Source organism: Acartia tonsa, chromosome 8 (assembly GCF_053477335.1).
Source record: "Acartia tonsa isolate MP-2025a chromosome 8, ASM5347733v1, whole genome shotgun sequence".
In the NCBI taxonomy this organism is placed as follows: Eukaryota; Metazoa; Arthropoda; class Copepoda; order Calanoida; family Acartiidae; genus Acartia; species Acartia tonsa.
Genome location: NC_137267.1, coordinates 11866081 through 11891311, shown reverse-complemented (window position 1 = coordinate 11891311; position 25231 = coordinate 11866081). Strand labels below are relative to the sequence as shown.

General features: G+C 33.4%; 2 protein-coding genes across 2 annotated transcripts in view; both read right to left on the bottom strand.

Annotated features, from left to right (window-relative positions):
- Positions 1-123: 123 nt before the first annotated feature.
- On the bottom strand, positions 124-4897 carry LOC145326013 (uncharacterized). Its single transcript, XM_080169097.1, has 7 exons — positions 4595-4897; positions 3697-3929; positions 3379-3462; positions 2845-2961; positions 2186-2600; positions 1533-1791; positions 124-1090 (listed from the first exon to the last, which is right to left on the bottom strand). The coding sequence occupies exons 2-7, from the start codon at positions 3793-3795 to the stop codon at positions 991-993; spliced, it is 1074 nt and encodes a 357-aa protein (XP_080025223.1). The 5' UTR covers positions 3796-3929; positions 4595-4897; the 3' UTR covers positions 124-990.
- A 1409-nt stretch (positions 4898-6306) lies between these two features.
- Positions 6307-25231, bottom strand: part of PNPase (polyribonucleotide nucleotidyltransferase 1) — a 48537-nt gene continuing 29612 nt past the window's right edge. Inside the window, exons 25-46 of the mRNA XM_080169085.1 lie at positions 24570-24660; positions 24005-24141; positions 23129-23217; positions 22517-22675; positions 17627-17759; positions 17413-17497; positions 16924-17011; positions 16320-16413; positions 15715-15808; positions 15148-15286; positions 14594-14685; positions 14144-14246; positions 13431-13535; positions 12862-13077; positions 12282-12359; positions 11519-11581; positions 10414-10503; positions 9801-9869; positions 9207-9267; positions 8874-8941; positions 7417-7523; positions 6307-6393 (exon numbers count right to left, since the gene is read on the bottom strand). Of these exons, the coding sequence (XP_080025211.1) occupies positions 6336-6393; positions 7417-7523; positions 8874-8941; positions 9207-9267; positions 9801-9869; positions 10414-10503; positions 11519-11581; positions 12282-12359; positions 12862-13077; positions 13431-13535; positions 14144-14246; positions 14594-14685; positions 15148-15286; positions 15715-15808; positions 16320-16413; positions 16924-17011; positions 17413-17497; positions 17627-17759; positions 22517-22675; positions 23129-23217; positions 24005-24141; positions 24570-24660 (2219 nt within the window). The 3' untranslated portion in view covers positions 6307-6335. The remainder of the gene's footprint in view (positions 6394-7416; positions 7524-8873; positions 8942-9206; positions 9268-9800; positions 9870-10413; positions 10504-11518; positions 11582-12281; positions 12360-12861; positions 13078-13430; positions 13536-14143; positions 14247-14593; positions 14686-15147; positions 15287-15714; positions 15809-16319; positions 16414-16923; positions 17012-17412; positions 17498-17626; positions 17760-22516; positions 22676-23128; positions 23218-24004; positions 24142-24569; positions 24661-25231) is intronic.

Below are 25231 nucleotides of genomic sequence, written 5' to 3'. Positions count from 1 at the left end.
ACCTATGTTAAGCTTCTCTTAAATGGAGAGCGCCACCAGTTCAATAGTTATTGAGATCTTAGCTTCAAACAAAAAAAATACTACTTTATATTATAGGATATGTGATCAAAAAACAAAAATAAATCAAATCCAAAATTTATTGAAAATATATAGACATACAATAAAATCGCCTAATAATTTCAATATAATATCAAATTTTAGGTTACATAAACAAACCTAAATTCTTATTTAAAAAGGTAAAAATAAGTCATTTGAATGTTATGAAAATTATGTTAGATAGACCCAACAATCTCTTGATGTTACAAGTCACCTAACAAATTTTTGATAACATATAAAATGATTCTAACCAATTCAAAATAAGGATTTAAGTGTAAAAAATCTGCCATCTAGCGTCTGAACTTTGAACTAGGATTAATTCATCAGCCTGGACTGCACTGAACCCAATCAATACAGCAGAACATCATAGCTTCCACGTCAAAGCCGCCAGCCAGGGGCAGTACAAACATGGATGGGGGCAACAATTACAATTGATGCCCCCATCCCTGTTAGAACTATAATGAATTTAGAGTAAATATTTAATTCTTTCTTTTTGCGAGTTAGATCTTTGTGGAAATCTGATTTATCAGCTGTTTTTTAGATAGATAATCCACTGAGATCTAACTGTTAGAGCTCGCCTAGACCAGAAACTGTTAGAAACTCGAATCTGTGATATCTGTTCGTACTTCTGGCAGATTCTGGCCACTGTAGAAGAGTAGCAAGCCCCGCAAGGTTAGCCAGCTAGCCCAACAGGGTTAGTTAAGCCAGCATGGTTAAACATACAAGCAGCAATTGTTATACAGAATTTATGCCACTCGAAAGCTTACATGAAAGAACAAATAAATATAAATATTTACTCCAAACCCATTTATAACATCTTGGCTTGATTACAAAGTGTAAATATTTCTGAGGATTTTTCTAAAAAATGCTGGTTAGTTTTGTCCTATTGAGGATTTATTGCATAAAGGTCGCCATTCCAGTTTCGACCATCAGCTGTTTCAAACATTTCAGCTGGATTTCCATGTCACTCAAGGTTTTCTTCAATTCAACATTTCTAAAAGAAAAGATTTTATTAATAATAAAAGTTTATACCTAATGCACAAAATGTGAATTCTTATTTCAAGTCGATAGAAAATCACAGATACATCCGCTTTTCAATTTTCTGCAACTCTTCATGTAACAAAAACGATTACGTTCAAAGGAAGGGTAATTTCATGACAACATGCACGGGAAAAAATATTGTAAAATAATTGCTGAAAAGAACTACAGATAAGACGACCTTTACTATCTACAATAATAGACCAATCATACAAAGAAAGAGAGATAGCATAATTGACTATAAATTAAACTTACGCCCAAACATTCAAACTCTTTTTTAAAATTGTTGCCTAAAATTTATGGAAAAAAGGGTAATAGGTCATCGGCACACAAAAATGTTAAATCTATTTTTTTCCCATTTGAATTTTGAATTCTCTTTATCCCTGCTTTGCTTTTACCTGTTAAGAAGTGTTTCAAACTCTTTCTCGACCAGCTCCTGTTCGCTCTTCTTCTTTTCGCGGTACTTCCAGGCCGCATTCCTATTCTGCGCCTTCTTCCTCTCCGCCTTGTCCTTGGGGTAGGGCGCGAACTCGGGCTTACGCTTTGGAGCCCTGCGCTCGTACTTCTTCCTGGGCCTGGGGGAGCTGCAGTCAGCTGGGCGCCAGTCATCGTCATCAGAGGTCATGGCCGTTGACGAGGCTCCAGGTGAATACAATCCTAAATAACAATTAGAATTTAAAATAAACACTAGCAAGTTGCAGGTTATACATGATTTTTAACTCATATAAACATATTCCTAACTTCTTCAAAAACAAAATAAACAATTTTAGAAATGAAAAAAATCTAGGTATTTTGTTTTATTCTTTCCGACCATCAAAGATTTCAAGAATCAATTTCTGTATATACCCTTAATTAAGAATAAAGAATCAGAACTTGAAAATTAATCTTTATTCCAAAGTTGATGGATTTGTGTAGAATATGGATGTAATGTATGTACATACATGATCAATGATAAGTTAGTCAAAAACACCATAATCCCCCCCCCCTTGACCCTACTAAAATGGTCTTGGGGAAAATAGATGCTATGAAAGATCTATGACGTTTGTTTTACCTGATGAAGATGGTGAAAAAGCCTCTGAGTAACTGGCTGGAGATGCAGGCATCAAAAACTTGTCATCCTGCGCAACATAATTCTTCACTGATGTTTCATTTCCAGTTGGGGGAGCAATCATAATAATTACTTTATCTCCATTAGCATCCAGAGCTTCAAAGGAAGATGGGAAGGCTGAATCAGTAGTGTTTGAATCATTGCTGTCCAGACTATCGTCCACAACCTGACCGCTAGTTAAAGCCTCCAGGATCTGATCAGCTCCCATGCTCTCGGCCTTCTTGATGGGCATCATAGCCGCCTCTGTTGGGATGGTCAAGTTATCATTTTCAACATCAAAATCATCCCAGGACATGGCAAGGATGTCTTCTTCGATCTTGGTGTTCTCGCCAGATATTGAGGTCAGATATTTTTCAACCTAAATATAAAGAATTTGTCTTAAAGTGCGAAATCAAGATAATAATACTTCTGCAATAGACGACAGAGCAGTTAATTTGATAATATCAAAAACGGTAGATTTCAAGTGGATATGTTAAGACACTTAAGAGGAATCTAAAAATACAGTTAGGTAGTGAATGAGAGAAAATGTAAATGGTAGCAATGTATAAAAAAATACATCATTTGTTGAAAGAAAGTGTAATCACAATAAACATGAGTCATACCTCGGCGATGAGAACATTGTTGTTCTCGAACTCCTCCCTCTTCATTTCCTCGGGGAAGAACTCCTTCATGATGGACGCCTTCAGCTCCTCGTCAGAGGTCTGCCCAGCAACTGGCACCTTAAAATGATACAAATATGTAAAAAACAAGTTATATTTTTGAGGGATAACAGTTGACTCAAATTAATCATCATCAAATTGGCGAGAAATTACAAAAATGGTGCTGTTTGTCAGCTGTTACTAGTTTTTAAAAACACTTTCTTACTTTTATAGACTAGTGTGCATACTAAATATTTTCATAATTACAATTTAGTTTTCCCATTTCTCTATTAATACATAATCCCCCATCCGATGTCCAAAGGGGGAGAGGTGAAGATTTCTTTTCCCCTTCCCCTCGAAAAAAAAATTTTAGTTACCAAATTTTTTGTAAGTACATTAGATTACCTACCCCTCCCTCAAAAGATTTAAATCCTTTATTTTATCCCCCACCAAAAATAAAAGCTTGAACGTCCTTGCCCCATCCACTTCTGATCATACCTGGGGGACCTCTTCAATGTTCTGTAGCTCTTTGAATTCCTCGAGATCTGATGTTCTAAAGATCTCCAAACTGCAGTCCTCATTCTGCAATAATAAAATATATGTTTTAATAAACTTAAATATTAGATTGTATAAATGAAACTTTTGTTTGGCTAAATTTCCATGAAAAAACACAAAGGACCAGAGTGACTATGTAAAATTTCAGTGATTTATTTTGAATAAATTGCCTTAGTTAGAAAAGTCTTATTCCCCCCCCCCCCCCCAAAAAAAAAAATTAAATAATTATAATATAGTAAATGTAGTTGAAAATAAACATACCTCATTTTTGCAGGTGTTGAAAACATCATAATTAAGCCAAGATGCAATTGGTGACTCTGAGAGCCCCATGTTCAAGTCCGAATTCTTGAACTGATCCATTATTTGCAATTTGTTGGATCTTATTTAATATTATAACGATGGATTGGTTGTTGTTGTTGATGGTATATTTTTGTTGTTGTATGTCGGTTGTGGCAGTAACGCTCGCATCGCGATGAAGTTGTTCGTTTAACGACCTAAAATAGAGAATATAATAAGTTTGATGAATTAATTGTATTTGATTCAGTTTTAAAAAGATATTACCTAGTACCCCAAATTATCATTTTCAAAAAATCTTTTGGAGTAGATACGGGATAGTATGGATTGTATATCTTATCTTAAAAGTAGTGTCACATCAACACACATGCATCTTCCTACTACATTTAAGCATAGAATACAAAGGGGGTGTATTTTTCTAAACCTATTTAAATCGACCCCCCCCCCCCCATCTCTAAGTCTTTCTCCCTCCCATTTTATAAAATAAAGTATACACCCCTGATAGAATACGGTTAGATTTTATTATGCATAAATATATTTTAAAAGTTTGTAAATTTCAAAATAATCGATTGTCAATCAAATAGTTCGGTCAAAAACTGGGCATTGCTTTAGGGCAAAAGGGCATGTACATAAATAAACAAACACAGCATCTATGAATTTGTTAGAAGTTTTAGATTGTTTAAAGTCTTCAGATAGCTTTTTCTTATCACTTAATTATTGTAAATACATTATTCAAAAAGTGAGTCATTCTCATTAAATTGTCGCTAAGTAAAACTCTTTTTAAAAATCTTTAATACATAAACATTCACAAAAACGATAAAATATCAAAAAAGTACTATTAAATTTAAAAATAAAACAAGATTACCTCATGTTGCTTTACTGAAAAAGCACCCTAAGGTGAAGAGAGTTAATCTCTAATCCATTTTAAGTTAGCTCATTCACAATAACAAAATCTGTGCGCTGTTGTTCTCTCTGTAGTAATTTGTTTACTAAAATAAAAATGGCGGATTCTTGGAAATTTGCGGAGTAATATTCAAGATTTATATTTTTAAGCATTAAAAGACATTTACAACACAAAAACTTGAATAGATAAAAAATTTCTGACGTTTGAAACTTAATAAAATATCATATTTTTCATTTTTAAGGACATAAAAAGGCATTCTTAGTAAAGACTAGTCTTTTTGAAATCTTGGACCTAGCTTCAGGGTAAATATTCTTTTTAATAAAATACAACATAAATAATTTAATAAAATTCAAAAATTTAAAATAAACAAAAACCAAATGAAATAAATTTTAAAATTATGTGAAGAATATTTAGAAAATCTGGATTTTTATGTGACGTAAATTAGGCACTTTGGGGAGTAGAGTAAATGACGTAGTAAATAACATCGAAAGAATACTAAAAAAAGTTATTAGATATATGTTTTATTATTTCTCTCCAAAAAAAGTCTAAAATATTGTAATACTAGATTATATATTCATAAGAAAAGTTATTAGTATTTATTATAACTTATTTGATACTTTTATTGTCTGCCTAAAGCCAAAAAAGAGGAGAAAATAAAGCACTCTATTGAAATAGAAAGGAATGACCGGGGTAACGTACGAGGAGAAAGAGGGGAGGGAGTAGGAGGGAGATATATGGGAAAATTTGGCGCGAAAAGGGAAAGGATATTCCGTTACCCTCTTTAGTCTAGTGTCATTCTGTACAAGGCGGTTTCCATGCATATTTGTATTCTAAAATCACAACAATATTTCTATCAACATTAACTAATCTATTATTGTGAATCTAATAAATTTATCTGTTTCAGAAACCTCTTTTATGTGTAATGTCAGCGAGGGAAAGGATAGGGACGGGAAATTTACGAATTTCGTCATACTATGATACTATGTAAGTGAACGAACTAGCTAAATATGGCTAATATGAGTCATAATAAAGAATTATTATCAGCCATAGCCAACAATCAGACAGACAGACACTAAACTAAATAGTACAAACTGCGTAGTAATAAAAAAGTTGCATTTCTATATAATTATCGCCTAAAGGAATATCCCTTTTAAAAGCTTGATCATGCATGGATCGCGTGTAGCTTGCATGTAAGATCAGTTGTTAGCGTACAAAGGCAGGGTCTAAAGGATCTGTCTGTCGGGAATGCCGCAAGGACCGATTGTAATTATATTTCCTAGTTTATTTTTAAACAAGGATGACAACATCCATATTAGCGTAGCTCTGAAACGGTAGGATAAACGAACATTAAAAACACAATAGTGTCGCTTATATAAACACAGCCAAGTAGCAGAAAATAATTTAGATGCAGACTAAAGAGGTCTTTGAGAAAGAAAGGGAGGTAGTTGTCTGGATATACATCTATGCCATAGATCTGTTATCACTGCAAAGAAATGAATAAATTGAATATGCAAAGCCTTTAAAAAATAAGGTTTATGTATTTTGTAGCATGACCGAAAGACAGACAAACAAAACAATGGGAAGACTAGATGAGCATATACAAGAAATATATCCCAATAGATAAGACTTCTAAAGCAACTTCGCTATACAAAAAAAAACTCTAAAGATTACTATGAAATAATGATAAATTTATTTGAAACTATCATTCATCATCTACAATTAAGTCTTCGTCATATCTCAACATCTCAACTCCTTCATACCTGAAATGAATAATTGTTTAGAATACCAATATCAGAAACTCAAAATGTCTAGGATATACAAATGAGGAGGGGAGAAATTAGAAAATAGCGCGTGAAGCGTGCCATTTTTTTTTGCTTACATCACCTAATTCATTTGGGGGTTATTATTCCACACCCTACACCTCTTTGATTCAAAGACACCTCAATTAAACTAGGGTTGGCAATTCGCCGAATTTTTGGGTCGTATTCGGATTCTTATAAAAATCCGCCAAAAATTGAAACGGATTAATCCGTGGATCGCGGATTCTTTTTTTTTGCGGATTCTCCCAATATTTTAAAAGGTCTTTCCAACCCTTACTTAACCTAACCTAAACTAAGCATGAAAAGCTATTATAAAAATAAAATTAAAAAAAAATTGGGATGCTACCCACCATTTTACTTGTAGTTAAAAAAAAATACTTTTTCAGTTTTTGACTGCCACATTAAAAAAAAATTGTAAGGGCTATGAAAAAGTCATAAAAATGAACAATCCGAATCCGTTAATTAAATTACAGATTCGGATTGCCAACCCTAAATTTAACATATGGGATTTGATTAATATAAGAACAATACAATAGGTCATGTAAAATTGATTTCATAAAGATCAGGGATAAGAAGCATGCTAGGAAATGAATCCCCACAACTGAATTAATTCAAAATAAGAATGACTTTCATGACTTCGGTTATTTTTCGGTGGATCCTTAAGTATTTACTAAGAAAGTCTCACAAAATTAGCTGAAATTACAAAAAAATCGATTAAATTCAGTTCTTGGTGTCAGCTGCAATGGACGACAATTAATTTTATTATCAAAAATACCCTTGTAAATTAAAATTTTTGTTTAAAAGGTTGGAATCTGCTAGTTTGAACCAACCAATCCAAATTTTATAAGATTACCCAAAATAACTTCACCAAAAAATATTGAATTTCGTTCTGGAAAAAGTTCTCAATATTTGCCAGTCTAGACTTTATTGTTGTTGTCATCATGGTTGTTTCTTCATATTTACCTAACTTGTCTGCACGCCATGAAGATTGAAGGTTGTATCTTTCCCACAATTGTGCGCTTGTCTGCCCGCATGCGATCCAATAGTTGTGCGGCATTGCGCTCATATTCCTAAACAAAAGATAGAGTGACACTTGTGGACACTATTCTCACATGAAAGCTAATAAACCTGGAATTACATGGTTCAAATCTACGCACAGTATTACTCAAGCAGTGATGTTTATGATTTATGTATGGTTGTCGAGGAAGAGCCTGTCCGAGGTGCAACTACCTGGAGCCGCAACACCATCAGCAGCGCCAGCAAAGTCTTCCACTCTACTCCTCTCAGAGGATCTCAAGTCAATCAATGATTTATGTATGCCCTTACATTATATTTAACTGGCGGCTAGGCCCCTAAGAGTACTTTAGGGAAGGGGAGGATAAGTCGAACCTCCATATTTATATTGTAAATTTTAAAAACAAAAAAAATGTGGAGGGTAACCTTTCAGTTTGGCGATTTTTTCTATAGTGTTGAAGTATCAATAAGAAGCTCCACTGTAAAAGAGAACCATATCAGTCCAGCAATAGACGTCCGGGGGGGGGGGGGGAGTGTGATTTACCCCCTCAAACTTTAAAACCTTTCATTTTACCCCCTTAAAAATTCAAAAACCTTTCAATTTACCCCCTCAAAAAGTTTGGACGTCTTTGGGTCCAGAGACGGGTTTTTGAAAGATGCCGCGTTTTTTCGACATTGATTGATTGAACGAAGACGATGAAATTTCAACACAGAGTATACAACATAAGAATTCAAAATTTTAAAATTATTATTTTAGCCATTTGTAAGAATTCAAATATTAAAATGGCTAAAATAATAATTTAAAATTTTGAATTCTCAAGTTGAATACTCTGTTAAAATCGTACGGGGCATTAATCTTCAAGATGAAATAAGGTTTTTAACAGGGTATACAACTTGAGAATTCAAAATTTTAAATTATTATTTTAGCCATTTGTATAATGTCTAACACAGCTCTAAAAAGATTAATAAATATGCAGCAAAAATGGATTTAAGTTGTATTAGACATTTTAATATTTGAATTCTTATGTTGAATACTCTGTGTTGAAATCCCATCGTCTTCGTTCAATCAATCAATGTCTAAAAAATTTTCGAAAAAACGCGGCATCTTTCAAAAACCCATCTCAGTGATTATGAGATCTTAAGCTACAGATGATTAGATAGACATCCTGTTACATTCATATATACAAGATATATATTTAGGTGGAACAGAGTTATTTTAAGGAGCAATTTTTGCTATCAAAAGATCCTCGTCTCTGGCATGAGAACACAAAAGAAGAATCATGTATGTGTTTGATTATTCAAGCACCCTACTTCTTATGGATCGATTTGAACCTTTTGTCGTATCTCATCCCTAAGTACATGAAAACACTATAATATAGCCCACCCAAAAAGAACAAGAGTATCACCTGTCCAGAGTGCATAACTTCTACATAGATTTGAACAGCCTGCTCTATTTCTTCTACTTTGGTTTCTCCTAAAAAATTATTATATAATATTTGATTTTGCTTTTCAGGGTAGCTAAATATCTCAGATAAAGGGGGGAAAATTGTCCTTGTAAAAATTAGCACTTAAAAATACTAATGTTCCAACATACATCAGAATTATAGTATCTGTATTTCATTGCCATAAAATCAAGGATGGAAAAATCCTCAAAAGCGAAGTTTTTTAAATCTGATAAAATCCTTATTAGATACCGACTGTAACAATACCTAGAAAAGCTGACTTTTTAATAATTTTACCTTTTTTAATCAAATCCTGAAGTTTACATCTACTCTGCTCCCTAAGTCTTGGACCAAACCTGTTGCAAGTTGCAAACCATTTAATAAACAAGTTCAGTTTTCAAAAAGAAAACTTTTACCCTCATACTGAGAACAAACCCTTTATGAACAACTAGCAGTTTTGCCCCTGCATAGGCAGACAAATGATACATAATGACGTTCAATTCATGTTTTTATTTGTAGAAAAACCCCATAAAATATGTACTACTATACTATATTAGTTTTGGCCAATAACATTTAAGGACATTTGTATGTGTGTAGCGAGTCGCGACAGGACACCGATATGGTTATCGTTTACAGGGAAGCTTTAAAACAAGTTTGGGGAAGGTACATCAACCATCTAAAGAGAAAACATCCCTAGAAAATGACCTCATCCCTTAAAAAAAAAAAAATTTCTATCAATACTAAAATTAAAAGTGGATGGTCCCTTATCGGCCCTTTCTCCCCCCCCCCCTCTTCCCTCAAATGCCCCTTGCTGTCCTCTTAGTGGCATAGCCGCTAATATGGCGGACGGCTGGTTAATTGACGCAGTGTATTTTATTTCAATGGTTTCCTTTCGACCCACGAGGAATAGATATTCAATTCTTTTCTATGTCTCTCATTCTCCATTGTGGAATATTTTACCTAAAAACAATGTAAATATTAATAAATGATAAGAACCATAGAAAAATAATATAGCCTCTGCGGCCCTAGAGGCCTCTAGTGGCCCTTGAGGGGGATAGGAGGGTAGAATCAACCAACTCAAATTAAAATTGGTAGTTGCATGAAGTGCATTTAAACTTGAATTTAGTGAACTTTATATTTTTTCTTCTTCAATAATTTAAACTACATCTACCTATAGGACATGAATCTGAAATAATTTCGGCATAATCCTCTTAGAAATATTTTTTGTCAATTTTTAAAATTTTGAAAACATATTTAAAGATAAAAGATGCATATTTTGTTTTAATAGTTGAACTCTAACTCTTAAAAAAAAATTTTTTTTCATCATTACCTTGTCCAAAGACAACCTGGAGTCCAAATCCAATTTTTTTTTTAAATAGGAAAACTACATCCCAAAAATAATCTTTTTTGTTAAATAATCTATCCTCTCACTCCAAAGACAAAGCCTATAATCACTGTTTACGCAAAGTGTCAGAACTTACCCCCCCCCCCCCTTATTTCTTACCTTAGCTATACATGATCTAATTTGAGAGTAAAGAACATCTAAGGACAAGTCAATAGAATCGTCTTTGGCACTCAACTTCCACCAATAATTCTAAACAAGAAAACATTTTATAAGACCTAAGCTGGATCTTTAAATCATTTTAGTGGTGAACAAGATCAGGGTGAGCCAACTTTCCACCAATGAGAGCACAGCATTTTAAGAAATGCCGCGCTGTGATTGGCTAAAATTCGGCTCACCCCGATCTGGCTCACCACTAAAATGATTTAAAGATCCATCTCTGATACGTATATAAATAATACAATAGTAGCTTGATGTCTATCCGTCTGTCAGTCCGTCCGTTTCTTAAGATCTCGGTAACCACTGAACCGATCGGATTCTACTCTTCAGAGTATATACCTACTGGTCCTGTGGTGGTTTTAAGCTATTTACTTGGGGACACCCAAGTTAGTTCACATAAAACTACTGGCAGCACCAGTAGTACTTTATTTATATTTTTTAATTTCCTCTTGGGGCGAAGCCGCTAGTATAAAAATAATACAAAAAGACCTGATACGTATATAATACGAAAACATTTGAGGACAAAAGAGACATCACCGCAATATATAATTACAGATAGAGTTGGAATAAACGAGATGCTGCCATTTCTTCCAACTAGCCTTAGTAAGAAAGCAGTTAAAACAGCTAACCGTTTATTCATGTATAAACGCACAAACCTCTATTAAAAGCTGTCAAAAACTAGAAGAATGTATCTGCACAAGGTTTTAAGAGTAAGGAGTGTGTGAAAAAAGGAAAAGACAGACATCCCAAATTAAAGGTGATTGTTGACAAGGGGAGGAAGGGAGGGGACATTTGTCTGTTTAGTACACTAGTTCCCAAAGTTTTATAATAAAATTTTCTAATTTGTTGGCATTACATTTACAACTTTGGGGACTTTTAATAAATTTTGATTGTATGGTTCTGTAAGATGATTCTCCAAACGTTTCAACCACTCAATGTAATCTACAGAAGGGGTAAATTTTCATATCGTCATTGGTGATATTCATCAATTTAATGGCCATTGTCTTTTCACTTTGGATCCAATATTTTGCTATCTATTCATCTGAACCTGCATGTGTTTTCTTTTTTCTTCTAATTCTAAATATCTGTAGCATTGTGACAACACATGGTCCTAAACAAAGGTTTATATTCAGAAAGGCTAGCTGCTTTTTAAAAGCGAAGCTTTTCTATAATTAGGGTCGGTCTGTTACGGATAGCTTTTTTCGTTAATTTAGGCACGTTAGAATTGTCCTATTGATTTCAAATTTTTCATGGTGATCCCTGTAGTAGTTGGATATAATTTAGAAAGCGTAGCAACTCTAGTCGTTACCTAATGTGATAAAATCATTTTGCAACAAATTTACGTATAATTTTGTCAAAACTTATATATTCTTATTTTGTATATTCAGTTCTGACACTCTACAAGAGACTGAGTTAATGTTCGTCTTTATGAATGTTGTCATCCTTGTTAAGGGAATAATTATAGTTAAAAATGCTTTACATAATAACTTTTAATTGACTGAAAACCACTAACAGCTCAGTCGCAATCGCTCTAGCAGTGAAAACAACAAGATCTTCTGATGTATCCAAAGTGCCATTTATACCAGGGATATAGGGGAGGGGACATAAGACTATAAATAATACTGGTACCCAAAGTTTAACAATCACGTTCTCTGACTGATTTCCCTAAATCTTTGGATACTTATATTAAAATGATTTGTTGGTTTTCAAACTTTCAAACAATAATTTTTATTCAGGTCATCATTGGGTAATAGTATATACATCAAATTATCGTCCATTTTCATATCCCTTTAGATCCCTTTTATACTTACCCTCAAGTCCTCGTGCATCCACTCCGGTAGGTATGATGAACTCTTTAACCAATTTATTATTCCCTGCACCTTTAATTCCTGAACAACAAAGTTTTTTTAGTTAGGAGGGGTTTGCAAAGATCAGAATAGAAATAAATCACAATAATTTGGATCATGAAAAGAAAACTAAGTAGCGGGTTTTGTCATATTTTCACTATAGCTTTTTTGTTATTTCTAGCCCCTGCGGGGCCAATTTCCTAACCCTGCGGGAAAATCATTAACATTTACCTAACCTTAAATAACCTATCAAATTCAAAAGCTACCTTGTTTTCTTTACATGACTTTTAATGTTAAGACACCAAATATTATTACTTTATGTGTCTTGAAGCTCGTGGTTTAACTAAATTTAATTCGGATAAGGTTCTTTGAAAATAAACAGAGAAATTGTAAGAAAAAGCTAGGTAAAGGATTAAGATCAGACAAACTAATGTTTGTAGATGATAACTGTTTTGGTGATCTTTTATATCATTTTTAAATGATAATTTAAACTTAAAATCGATATAAAATGCACACAATCATCTCTTTAAAAAGTCGTAAGCACCTGCAGTGTTCGAAGATCACGTTCTACAGCTGACCAGTTTCTTTCCATATCTGCCTTTGTGAAGCCATCAATCTTGCTCTGTACAGAGTCAATGGCCACCAACAGCTCTTTATGGGCCGCGTCCGCCGCCTTTGTCTGGCCGTCGTCCTGTCGCCAATCGTCCAGGTCTGCAATCCGTTCCTCGCTCAATTCAACCTCCCATAGCCGCTTGCGAATCTGAGAGTGAGCAGTTCATAGTAAATATATACAATATATATCATAATTCATAAATGTTATTAGCAATAAAGATTAACACTAAAATCACAGTTTTTTTTTGTAAGTTTAAGAGTGTAACTTTATTTATGTGTATTAGGTAAATAAATGTATGTGTCCTTATTGTCACCGAGGCGAGGGTCCAACAAACTGGTGTTAATGTCATAATTTTTTATTGTACTATTCTAGTACAGTGTTTCGCCACTTCCGCCAAATTAACACATAATTGAGCAGCAATTCCCGTAATTATTTGATTTTTGTATCTTTTGCAAGTATGACAAGATGCGGAACATCACGTCCATACTGTAAAATTCTACCTGTTTCAGCTGAATTCTGACTCTATGATATTCTTCCCAAAGAGCGTTGGCGCTTATGTTGACATCAGAGTAGATGGGCCGGTCCGTGCTCAATACTCGCAGATTCTAAATAACATTGATTGATTGATTGCACGATTATGATTTTTTCGACTTTTCATAACTCACTTAAAATATGGTTTTCAGGATTGTTGTATTTCAAATTTTCGCATAGGAAAAATGTGTTATACACACACGGATAGACAATCATACAAACTTTTTAGAGACTACTATTTTGAGGTTCTAAATGACGAAAAAGCAAAAAGCATTCAAGAAGGCAAAAAAAAATAAAAGATATCAACATAATTTAATTGAAGTTCAATGCCCCCCCTCAATGATTCTTTCAAGTTATTGGAATTGAAGTTAAATTTTTAACTCATTCCTATTAGGGATCTAAAAGGATAAGACATTGGCCGATAAATTGATGTACATTCCCAATGATGTAAACAAAATTACCCCTTCTGTAGATTGCAATTAGGGGTTAAAACGATTGAAAACTTAATTAACTTAACCAACCAAACAAAATAGAATTTAATAAAAGTCCCAAAAATTGTAAAGCCAAAGAATAAGAAAAAGTTATAATAAAACTTTGGGGACCAGTGTAATAAACAGCCTAATGTCCTCTCCATCCCTGCATTACTATACATAAAAATACTTAATTGACCAAAAAATTGTACCTCTTGATATATAGATTCAAGTCTAGTAATATGTTTCTGTGCTAGGTCTACCAATGGATGATTTGATTTGGATAAATGACGTCCAACAAAGGCGACACCAGACCTTAAAAAACAGTTGTATAGAAGCGACGCTGTTCTATATTAACTTTAATATATAACGCCCTAAGAGACCTCTAGAGGCACCTAAGGTTGGGGGAAAAGGAAAGTCGAAATCTCACATTTTTATTCAAGGAATTAAAATTTTTTCTCTAGGTCATCTGAGGGTGGTGATACGTGCAATAAAATCTCTCCAGGACCTATGAGAAGATACATTGTAAAAGAGAATCATGTCGGTTCAGATCCTTCGATATAAGGATGCACTATATTTCAAATAACATGTTCATTACCGATCATCTGTTAAACAAACAGACCAACGCGGATAGAAATTTAGCTTGGTGATCCAAAATTTACCTTTGATTAATAAGAAATTGATAGTTATTGTCCAATTCTTGAACATTTCTCTGGACATTTTTGTACAGGAAAAAAATTCCATTCAAATAATCCTGAAAAATTTTTGTAGTTTATTAGGTATATTTTAAATTTAACTAGTGGCTGTGTAACTAACTCGCACACGTAAGCAAAGCTTCGACAAAAAGGAGAACTCAATCAGCTCAGTAGTTTTAGAAAGCTTTAGCTTGAGACACAAAAAACATTTACTACTTTATTTAACAAGATATTCTGATCTTTTCTGGATTGTCTGTATCTGTATTCCAATAAGAGTAGAGCACAATCGGTTCAATGGCTGTATAAATGTTAAGCTTCAAACCAGGGTTTCGGATCCAAATCCGCAAGGATCCTTGGACTCAAACAGACATCGTTCTTCTTGATATTATAGATGAAGATATGTTGTCTGTCGCTTTATGCGATATACTTGGCTTGTTCCCAGCCTTGTTTGGCTTAAAATTTTGTTAATATTTCCCTGTTCAATTTATAGTTTTTAAATATGACTTTAAACATTTACTTACCTTAGACTTGGTTTGATTATTGTTCCTAGCCTGTTGATACCAGGTCTTCAGTGTTGTAAAGTCTTTCTTGTTATTCTCCAACATTTCTAATATCTTAGCTTCAGTATCGGTATCTTTCTTGCTGGTTACATCAGCTTTTCTAATAAAATAGTGAAACTGTGTTTGTTTGTGACCAAGGAACAATGTGTCCAGTAGGACATTCAAACCGATAAATATCCGTTGGATTAAAACCAGTTTTCAGCCAAACTGAAAAATCATGTACCTATAGTATTACACTTTTTTTGACTAACCTTAAAATAAAAAAAAAACGGAAAAGCTGACTTAAAAACGATGCGATAAATGACTATCATCTTTCTAACAACTTTGAGATACTTTAATGGAGGGGGGGTAATTTTTTCAGACATAGCTGTTGCAAGCAGGTAAGGAAGGGAAATTGAATAGTGAGTTACACTTATAACCAAAAATTTAAAATTGCATTTATTTTTTCTTGGCTTAAAAACTTTGGGTACCTTTATTTAATCTTTATTGCATATTTCCGAACTAGTTGTGTCAAAACCATGAACTGACCTGGACTGAATAAATTTGTGTAAATCTGACTCAATATTGTACAAATTGAAGTATTTTCTACCCATAAGCGATGCTGCACGTTCCATGTTCAAGCCTAAACAATATTAATAAATAGTAAGGTATCTAGATACTCTATAACTATAAAAATTTGGTCGTCCGTCCTTTTGACTTGTGCTTCCATATGACCATATCAAACCAACTTTTTCCAAGATATTTCGATTTTTTAAAATCACATTATATTTTGGGTCAAATCCGAGCATTTTGGAAAATAATATCAATTATATAATTAAACATAGCTAGTTATTGCTACGCCAATTTTGTTGTAAGCTAGTGACCTGTGTACTAGACACACCTGTCATTTTCATAAATCTTATAAGAGATCACAATAACGAGAGTGTTTCAAAATAATAATTTCTTTTTTTACGTTTGAATTATGCGCATTTTGCAGCATAGTTTTATTATGACGTCATTCATATTCGGTCCCCAAAGTTTGTCAAAACCTTCTAAATCCTTTACAAACACTTTATGCGGGTCCCCAAGGTTTGAGAACACTAAAATATTGAATATTTGGTCCATATTCCCATTCCTAGATCCCTGTGTCATACCTGGGTCCATGTTTTGCTGGATAATTGGAGGAACTTCAATAGGAATAGAGGTTAGGCTGGACTTCAAACGTGACATGTCATTCCATAGTGATCTAATAGGTTAAATTGTTTATTTTTGATGTTGTAATAGTGGTTTATATAAAGTTTAAGCACATTATAAACAAAGTCTCTCTAAATTCAAGCCTTTAAATACAAAAAAAATACATATGTTCTTCATGAGCAATGAGTATCCTGTGTTCCAATATTTGTTAATCTTTTTTCATCTCACCGTCTCATATGTTAAGTTTCGCTTTGATGGATTTTGTCATCCTTATTCAGCGAAAATTTATTTGTTTTATCAAATCAGTATTTGAAATGACAATATCTAGGATGATTTCGTATTATGTTATATGCGGAAACAAAAGCAAACTAAATAAATTGTAAAAGTATGTATTGGAAATGCCTTTCCTATTAGGTAACCATTACTACGCACACACACAGAATTAAAACCTGAAATCAAGGATTGTGGAATCAAATTGGTAGGTGTTAAATTAGGTGTTACTTAAACAGTTAAATAATCATATTTTAGTACATAATATATAACTAAATAAACATATATATTCCTTGAATAGTTCTTTTTAGCACGATACGCTTCTAGGTCATTCACAACATTCTTTTCAACAACTTCATCTTCTTGGTCAGCTTCAGGTTCTAGGCCACCATTAACTTTGATAAAAAATATATAAAGACTCGAAGTTTTATCATAAATTGTAAAGATTAGGTATAAAAATTAACTATTGCTTCTTTCGCAAAAAATAATAGTAAGGAATAGGAAATGTGTTAGCCTTTGAACATACAAAAACTTTCCATGCATCTGAAGGGATAAGACAATGGGCAATAAAATGAAGAACTGCCCCTTCATAAGTTTAAAACTATTGGCTGAAAAGTTTAGACACTCAATTTAATGAGCTAAGCAATGAAAATTTGTAACACTAAGGATACTAGTGTAATTGACAGTTCAAAGTCTGTCCACTTCCTCCCTGGGACTTTCACAGAAAGGTTGTGCAATCAAAGGTTTGTGAAATTATTAAATATAAAAAAAGTAATCGTTCCTGAAGCAGGAAATCGTTTCTGTAAAAGAAATTTGTCTTTATCTTTGTCCAAAACAGGAAAGGCATTGTTCCAACGTTCAGGTATCTAAGATTGACCATGAATTCATTATGCTGATATATATGATTGTATTGTCAGAATAACACCAATTTTTCCTTCAAAATACATTATTATACTTCAGTAAAATAAGAAAAAATCAATTATAATGAATTATTCCTGATAACTATTCCATTGCTCATGTGAGTCCAGGCCAGTATTTGGCGCCATAAAATCAGCTGATTCTTTTGGCGGCAAAACTGGTTTTCTAAGCCCAGGCTTTATTACTGTAGATTGTACTAACTCAGAGAGAACCTAATATAGAAAAATATATATTCATCAGTATCATAATAGATTTACTGTGATTAATTATCCGCCAATGTTATATTTAGCGGCTATGCCCAGAAATGCATCTAGGGGCACTTGAGGGAAGGAGTGGAGAAGGGGTTATCAATCCTCAACCTTAAAGGGGACTATCCACGAACAAGAGCAAAAGATTCGGTACTTGCTTACATGTGGTAGACTGGAGCACCGAAACCCCCCCCCCCCCCGCTTAGTTTTGACAAAAATCAAAAATAAGGGGGGGGGGGTAGTTTTTTAATGTCTGGAAAAGGCAAGGAGGAAAAGTGCTCAGCAAGGCAAAGACTTAACCCCCCCCCTTAATTTTGAAGAAAATCAAAAATAAGGGGGGGGTAGTTTTTAACCCCCCCCTTAATTTTGAAGAAAATCAAAAATAAGGGGGGGGGGTTAAGTCTTTGCCTTGCTGAGCACTTTTCCTCCTTTTGCGCAAAATTAAAACCTTTTACTGGCCAAAGTCAATAAATAAGGAAATTATGCCCCAAAACATGAATATCCCTGTAATAAGGTTTCCCCTCTGGTATACTGGATTTACTTGATTTACCTCACTCAACTTTCTGGCGTGTTGTACAGTGAAAAAACTACCCCCCCTTATTTTTGATTTTCTTCAAAATTAAGGGGGGGGTTAAAAACTACCCCCCCCCTTATTTTTGATTTTTGTCAAAACTAAGCGGGGGGTTAAAAAACTACCCCCCCCTTATTTTTGATTTTTGTCAAAACTAAGCGGGGGGGGGGGGGGGGTTTCGGTGCTCCGGTCTTCACATGTAAGCAAGCACCAAAGATTCTAAGCACCTTCCAGCAGTGATTCTTAATGTTATTTTTGTGAATGTACTAGGGTTATTTAATACCTATATTTGCGACAACTTTTATTTAATGAAATCTTCCAATTTTTAACATGTACAAAATGCCTGGCCCTCTCGGACGGGGTTCGAACTCGCGACAAGCGAATAAGGAAAGAAGACTTCTATATTCAAGCTAATCTGCAATCCAATTTTCAGTACTTAAAATAAACAAGATAGCAAAAAATATATTACTCACGAAACCTCCGTGTCTTTTGGAGTATTATTATATCGGTCGAAAAGTACATGGACAAAATTTCCCATATAAAAGATTTAGCAATGTTTCGTATAAATTAAGCTCAAACTGACCTAATATTAATTAAAACTATTTAAAACATTATATCTAATGTACATACACATATAATAATCCTAAAAACAATATTCTTTTAACAATTTTCATCAAAAAACAGTAAAGAAAAAAAATCAATAGGATAAATCAACTAATTTTAAATATTTTTCTTACCAAACCAAATATTTTTCTCACCAAACCTCTCAATTTTTTGAATTTCGAGGTTTGGTGATGTTCTTTTGGAGTATTATTATATCGGTCGAAAAGTACATGAACAAAATTTCCCATATAAAAGATTTAGCAATGTTTCGTATAAATTAAGCTCAAACTGACCTAATATTAATTAAAACTATTTAAAACATTATATCTAATGTACATACACATATAATAATCCTAAAAACGATATTCTTTTAACAATTTACATCAAAAAACAGTAAAGAAAAAAAATCAAGAGGATAAATCAACTAATTTTAAACTAATATTGGAGTATATGTATTTTGAAGATTTAAAAATTTAGACAAGTTTTTGCACAAAAAAAAAGCAAAATATAACCTGAAGAATCAAATTAACAAAAAATTACAAGTCTACAAAATACAAATATTTATATGCGGAGGTTTAGTGATAAAGAAATAAATGTTTCCCCCCCACCCCCCCCCCCCCTTTCACACATATTTATAGCAATTGACCAATTTTTACAATTCTTTAAGATTGCTATTGTAGCACAGAGGTATGTTGTATGGCTGTGGCCGTCATGGTCCAAGATCGATTCTTGGCTGGGAGGCAAATTTTAAATATTTTTTTGTTTAAAGGTACGTTGTATGGCTGTGGCCGTGATTGTCCAGGATCGATTCTTGGCAGGGAGACAAATATATTTAGCATCCTATTATATCCAGTTTGCTATGAATATAAAAATGCACAATCTTTTCAGATTAAAGCCAGTGGTATATAATAACGAACGTCACCTGAATCTTAGTTATAAAGAAATAAATGTTCCCCCTCTCCCCCCCTTCCACACATATTTAGAACAGTAGACCAATTTTTATGATTTTTACGATGGCTGTTGTAGCACAGAGGTACGCTGGAAGGATGTGGCCGTGTTTGTCCAGGATCGATTCTTGGCAGAGTCGTGGCTTTAAATTTTTTTTTGTTTAACTTCGATTCAAGTCGGAAGGTTGTCAGTTCGAAACTACCCAAACACTAAATATCATTTTCACTCTCTGATATAATAAGTAATATTTGGTAAAATTTTACATATTTACATTGTATTAACAGTCACTTAAAATATCAAAAAGCTATTTTTTAAAATTTGTTTTCGTAAGTCTTGAACTCGCATCCAAGGTAGACAAGGAAATGAACTGAAAAAAAAAACAAATCAGATCCGGGATTTGAGCGCTCGATCATGATAACCAATCACCACCATTTTCCCACTTAGCTATGGAGGACACCAAGAATCATTATCAAAATTAGACAATGTATACAAAAATTTTTGTCTTTTAGTATACTTGAACTGAAAAAAAATAAATCAGCTCCGGGTATAGAACGCTCGATCATGATAACCAGTCACCACCACTTTCCCACTGAGCTATGGAGGAAATCAAGATTAATTAGCAAAATTAGACAATGTATACAAAAATTTATGTCTCATAGTATACTTTAAAATTTATGTCACACAGACAAATATCCTGTTACTTTATAAAATTTTGATTTTTATATCCGTTTAAACGGTCACTGATGATTGAAAATTACGCAACCTACGAATTTCTCTTTCTCTCTCTCTCTCTCTCTCTCTCTCTCTCTCTCTCTCTCTCTCTTTCCTCCTATAATATTAAGTATCCCTCAAAGCTTATAGGTCGCCGGTTCAAAACCCCCCACGTAACTTATCAAGAATTCCAGTTCTATTGCCCGCATGTATAATAAACTATTAAAGCTATCATCCATATAATAAAGTAACAGAATGTTTATTTGTCTGTCTGTTTGTTTGTGACAAAGGATCTCGCTAACCCCTGAACCCATATGGTTCTCCTTTACAGTGTAGCTTATCATAGGTTCTGGGAAGGTTTCTAACTATTTATGGAAGAGGGTAACACCACCCACCCAAGAGAAATCGTTCTGGGAAAAAATTACCCCCCCCCCCCCCCCCCTCCACACAACAATATCTTTCTTTCTCTCTCTCTCTATAAAGATAAAAATATTTTTTAAATCCCCGAAGTTTTCGATCTTAGGTGCTTCAGACTGCTTGGATAAAATATTAACAATAAATTTTATCCACTGAGCTAAAGAGGATAGTTTTAATATACTGTTAATTTAAACAATTACTATAAAGTATTCTTTCAAATATTTAGGGCCATGGAAGTCGGTTCGAGGCTTGGCGATAATTTTTTTAAAATTACCTTTTTAAAGATATTAAGGGACTTCAAAATTAGTTTTATTTTATTAATTACCGATATTGTTTACAACATACAATGTCATAAAAAGAAATATTCTTTAGAATATTTAGGGCCAAGGAAGTCGGTTCGAGGCTTGGCAACATTTTTTTTTTAAATTGCTTTTTTAAAAATTTTTAATTGACCTTTTAGAATTAGTTTTAGTTTTATTTTATTTATTTAATAAAAAATTAAATTTTTTTTTAAAGGAAAGAAAAAATGTTTATTCTAACAACAAGAATTGAACCACTGATCTTCGTACCCCATTCTCTCATATCATACCACTACGCTATGAAAGAATAGCTATAAGATGCAATATCAGTAATGTATTATAACAGAAGGAAACAATAATTTTCACTAATTTATCTAAACCTGGATGGTACATCCAGGCATTTCTAGTGTTTAATATCGTTATATCGACTAAAAAAAATAAGATTCAACATGGTTTTCTATAAACAAAACTTTGAAATGTTACCTAAGCATTTTTTTGACAAAATATCATCAAATGTTTCGTTGAGTTCAAATAAAATAATATGCCAAAACATAATCAACTGCTATAAATTACGAAAGTACACTAATAACTGTTTACAAGCTACCATCCCTTTTTCAAAATTAACATTTTTCATCAAAAAAGTTTACTTTTGTGCCACAGCAGTTTGAACTCAACACAACATTTGAGGACATTTAGTCAAAGTTTTATTTATATAAAACCATGGTAAAACTAAACTTTTTAAATCGATATAACGATATTATTAAACAAAACCCTAGTATATACGATAGTCCCCTTTTTAGTTTTAAAAAGAAAAAGAATTTGAGAAAGGGGTAGGTATTTTTTCTACGGCCGATTTCTATTTGAAGGGAAGGAGAACGCTCTCTCAAAATAGTTGTAAACCTTCCCTAGACCTATAACCAGCTTTACTTAAGATCTCGCTAACTTCTTGTAAATTTGTGAGATCTTAGGGTACAGACAGTCATCCCGTTTCTCTTATATAAGAATATTGATGAACGAGGAGGACAACATCCAAACGTAGAAAGTTTATAAAGAAAACAAATAATAAACTCAGAAATACAGAAAAATGGACGAAGTTACCATTTTCAGATTAATTTATCCAACACTAGGTATAGAGTGGTTGCTAGGTTAGGACATACTTTTTTATAACTAACCTGCTTATTTAAAGCCTTGGGATCAACTGTATTAGACGTTGTATCTACATCCTCAAGATTATAAATATCTTCATTATGATTAGAATTGACAATGTCTTCTTTTTCACTTGCATTCCGCAATTTCTTGATTTGCTCCCGTGATAGCGCAGGATTTTTGGCCTAAACACGTACACGGTTAATTATGTGGGTGTGAATTGACAATAAAACTGTGTTTATGACAGTCACAGTGGTAAAGGTGTAGTTTAGAAAGTGGATAAAAAAATGTTGCCAAAAATACAGTAAAAAACGCAATTGGCAAAAATACACCCACTTTCTGTCAAAAATACAGTGACTGTATTTTTGCCCGTTGTAAAAGTGGCAGCACTCCGATTAACACAACAACATCAAAAAACAACTTTTTCCTTGACAAATAAGGGAATTTCTTTTAAAAAAAATAGGTTTGTCTCAAATGATTAAAAAATGTAGGTATAATTTTTACAGTTCCACATTTGACTATATTAAAGCAACTGTTATGCCAAATTTTAGTGCTGTAACTCTTGGTTGGATTCCTTTAATTAGGTTACAAGAAGTGGCTAATCCGTCCCTTCCTCCCTTTAATTACTCGTACTTTACCTTCATAAAAGTTTCTTTAGCCTTCTCTAGATCAGCTTTAATATCTCTGTATTGTCGTGTTAACAATATTAATGTTTCATTTATGGCCTACAAACAATCAATTTTCACTTTTATATTCAGAATAATTATATTATCCACAGGTCTTAAAAACGATAGGGCAATGGACTATATGTAACTCGCCTCCACCCCCCTCCCCCCCCCCCAAAAAAAAAGAGTACCGAGTGTTTCTTGCAATTTGAAGATGGTAAATAGGAAAAGGAGGAATGTAGTTTCTCGTATTCATTCGAATCCGGTGGATAGGAACCGGTTCTCATCAATACGAAAAAACTATGTCTAGCATCGTATTATACCCAGTTTTCTACGAATATAGGAATGTACAATCATAAGATTAAAACTAGTCTTTTTAGCCCGTGCTTTCGGCACCTCGGGGCTAAAAACAACTAGTTTTAATCTCATAATTGTACATTCTATATCCGCGGAAAGCCGTTTATAATACGACGATGCGAGAAATAACTATTATTGATTAAAAAAAACATAGAGCGGGAACGGGTTTAATAACTGCATGTCCCCCCCTTATGTATGACCCTTTCAATTGGGTCTTTGAAAATCAACCAATAGCGTCGGGAATATCAATACAGGAAAGTCGCTACAAAAGAGCAGGAAGCAGTTAGCTAGCAGACGAAAAAAGGTCCCAGACACAGGGATCCAGGTAGTTGTCTGAGTTATACATCAATATTTATAGAAATTATTCTTTAAGTCATCTTTGTTAGTTGGTCTATCTTTTTTTTTTTAGTGAGGCTAATTAAAGCCCAAAAATCTTTTCTCCTATTGTTTTATAATCTCAAGAGCCATTATAAAATAAAAGTGAAAATTCCTTAGATTGAGTAGAGAACTTTTTACAGAGCTGCACTTTATCCGAATGAAATTGATGGAGGATTTCTTTGGAAGCTGTATGTTCTAGGTCCTGGATATTTTTCTTTACAAAATCCCACTCTTTATCTACAAGATGTTTTCTAAAAAAAAATATATCCTTATAATAAAATGAAAGGACCTCTTAATGTGTGTATGTACTGTAGGACCTCGCTAACCACTAAACCGATATGATTCTCCTTTACAGTGAAGCTTCTTATGGATCGTGAGATGGTTTATAGCTATTTTGATAGACAGTCACCATCCTCCCAAGAAAAATCACCAAAAAATATTTTCAAATTTCCGCTTGTTGGCGCTATTGTATACCTACTTACTTTAATTCCCTTACTACAAGGCCAAAACATTTTCTTTTTTAACTTACAATTTTTAAAAAGTTAGGTAGATTTCCCTTCCTCCCACACTTCAAGGGCACCTAGAGGCAACTATGGTCGTAGCAGCTAGTAGCATATACACTATTAGAGATATAAAACTTATCTATTAGAATGATGAAGTCAATTATAAAATATATTACCTTTCCGTTGCTTCAGTTATCTCCAAGTTTACTGACATCAGCTGATTGAAAAGTTTATCAATTTCATAATAAACACTTTCTTCATCTATTTCTGAAAGTATGAGAATAATAATGTTTAATAGATTTTTGGATCATGGGAAATAAACGAAGTAGCGGGTTTCGTTGTATTTACACAGTATCCTTCCTCCTATTTCTAGCCCCTGCGGGGCCAATTTTCTAACCCTGCGGGACAATCATTAACATTTACCTAACATAAAATAAACCATTAAAAGCTTCTGTGCAAATACGACGAAACTAGCTACTTTGTTTTCTTTCCATGATCCGATTTTTTTTATTTTTAAGGGGCGCAAAAAATAGGTTTTTTAAAGCCTGTGGCCTGGCGTCTTTAATCTTATCTTTATTTTTAAACCATAAGATCCGACAAGTCCTACAAGTAATCTGGAATAACAAAGACTTTATATTGCCCTTGATGAAGAACACAATGCATGATATAAACAAGCAAAAAAGTATTATCTGCGCGTTTTCTCTGGACATGCACTACCCTGTCCCAACAGCCCATTAATTAGACATCGCTGTTTTAGATAAGTAGTACCTAACCAACTAACCTATATAGTTCTAATGCTTATAGGTTTTAAATATGCTGCCAGCAATTTGTACGCATT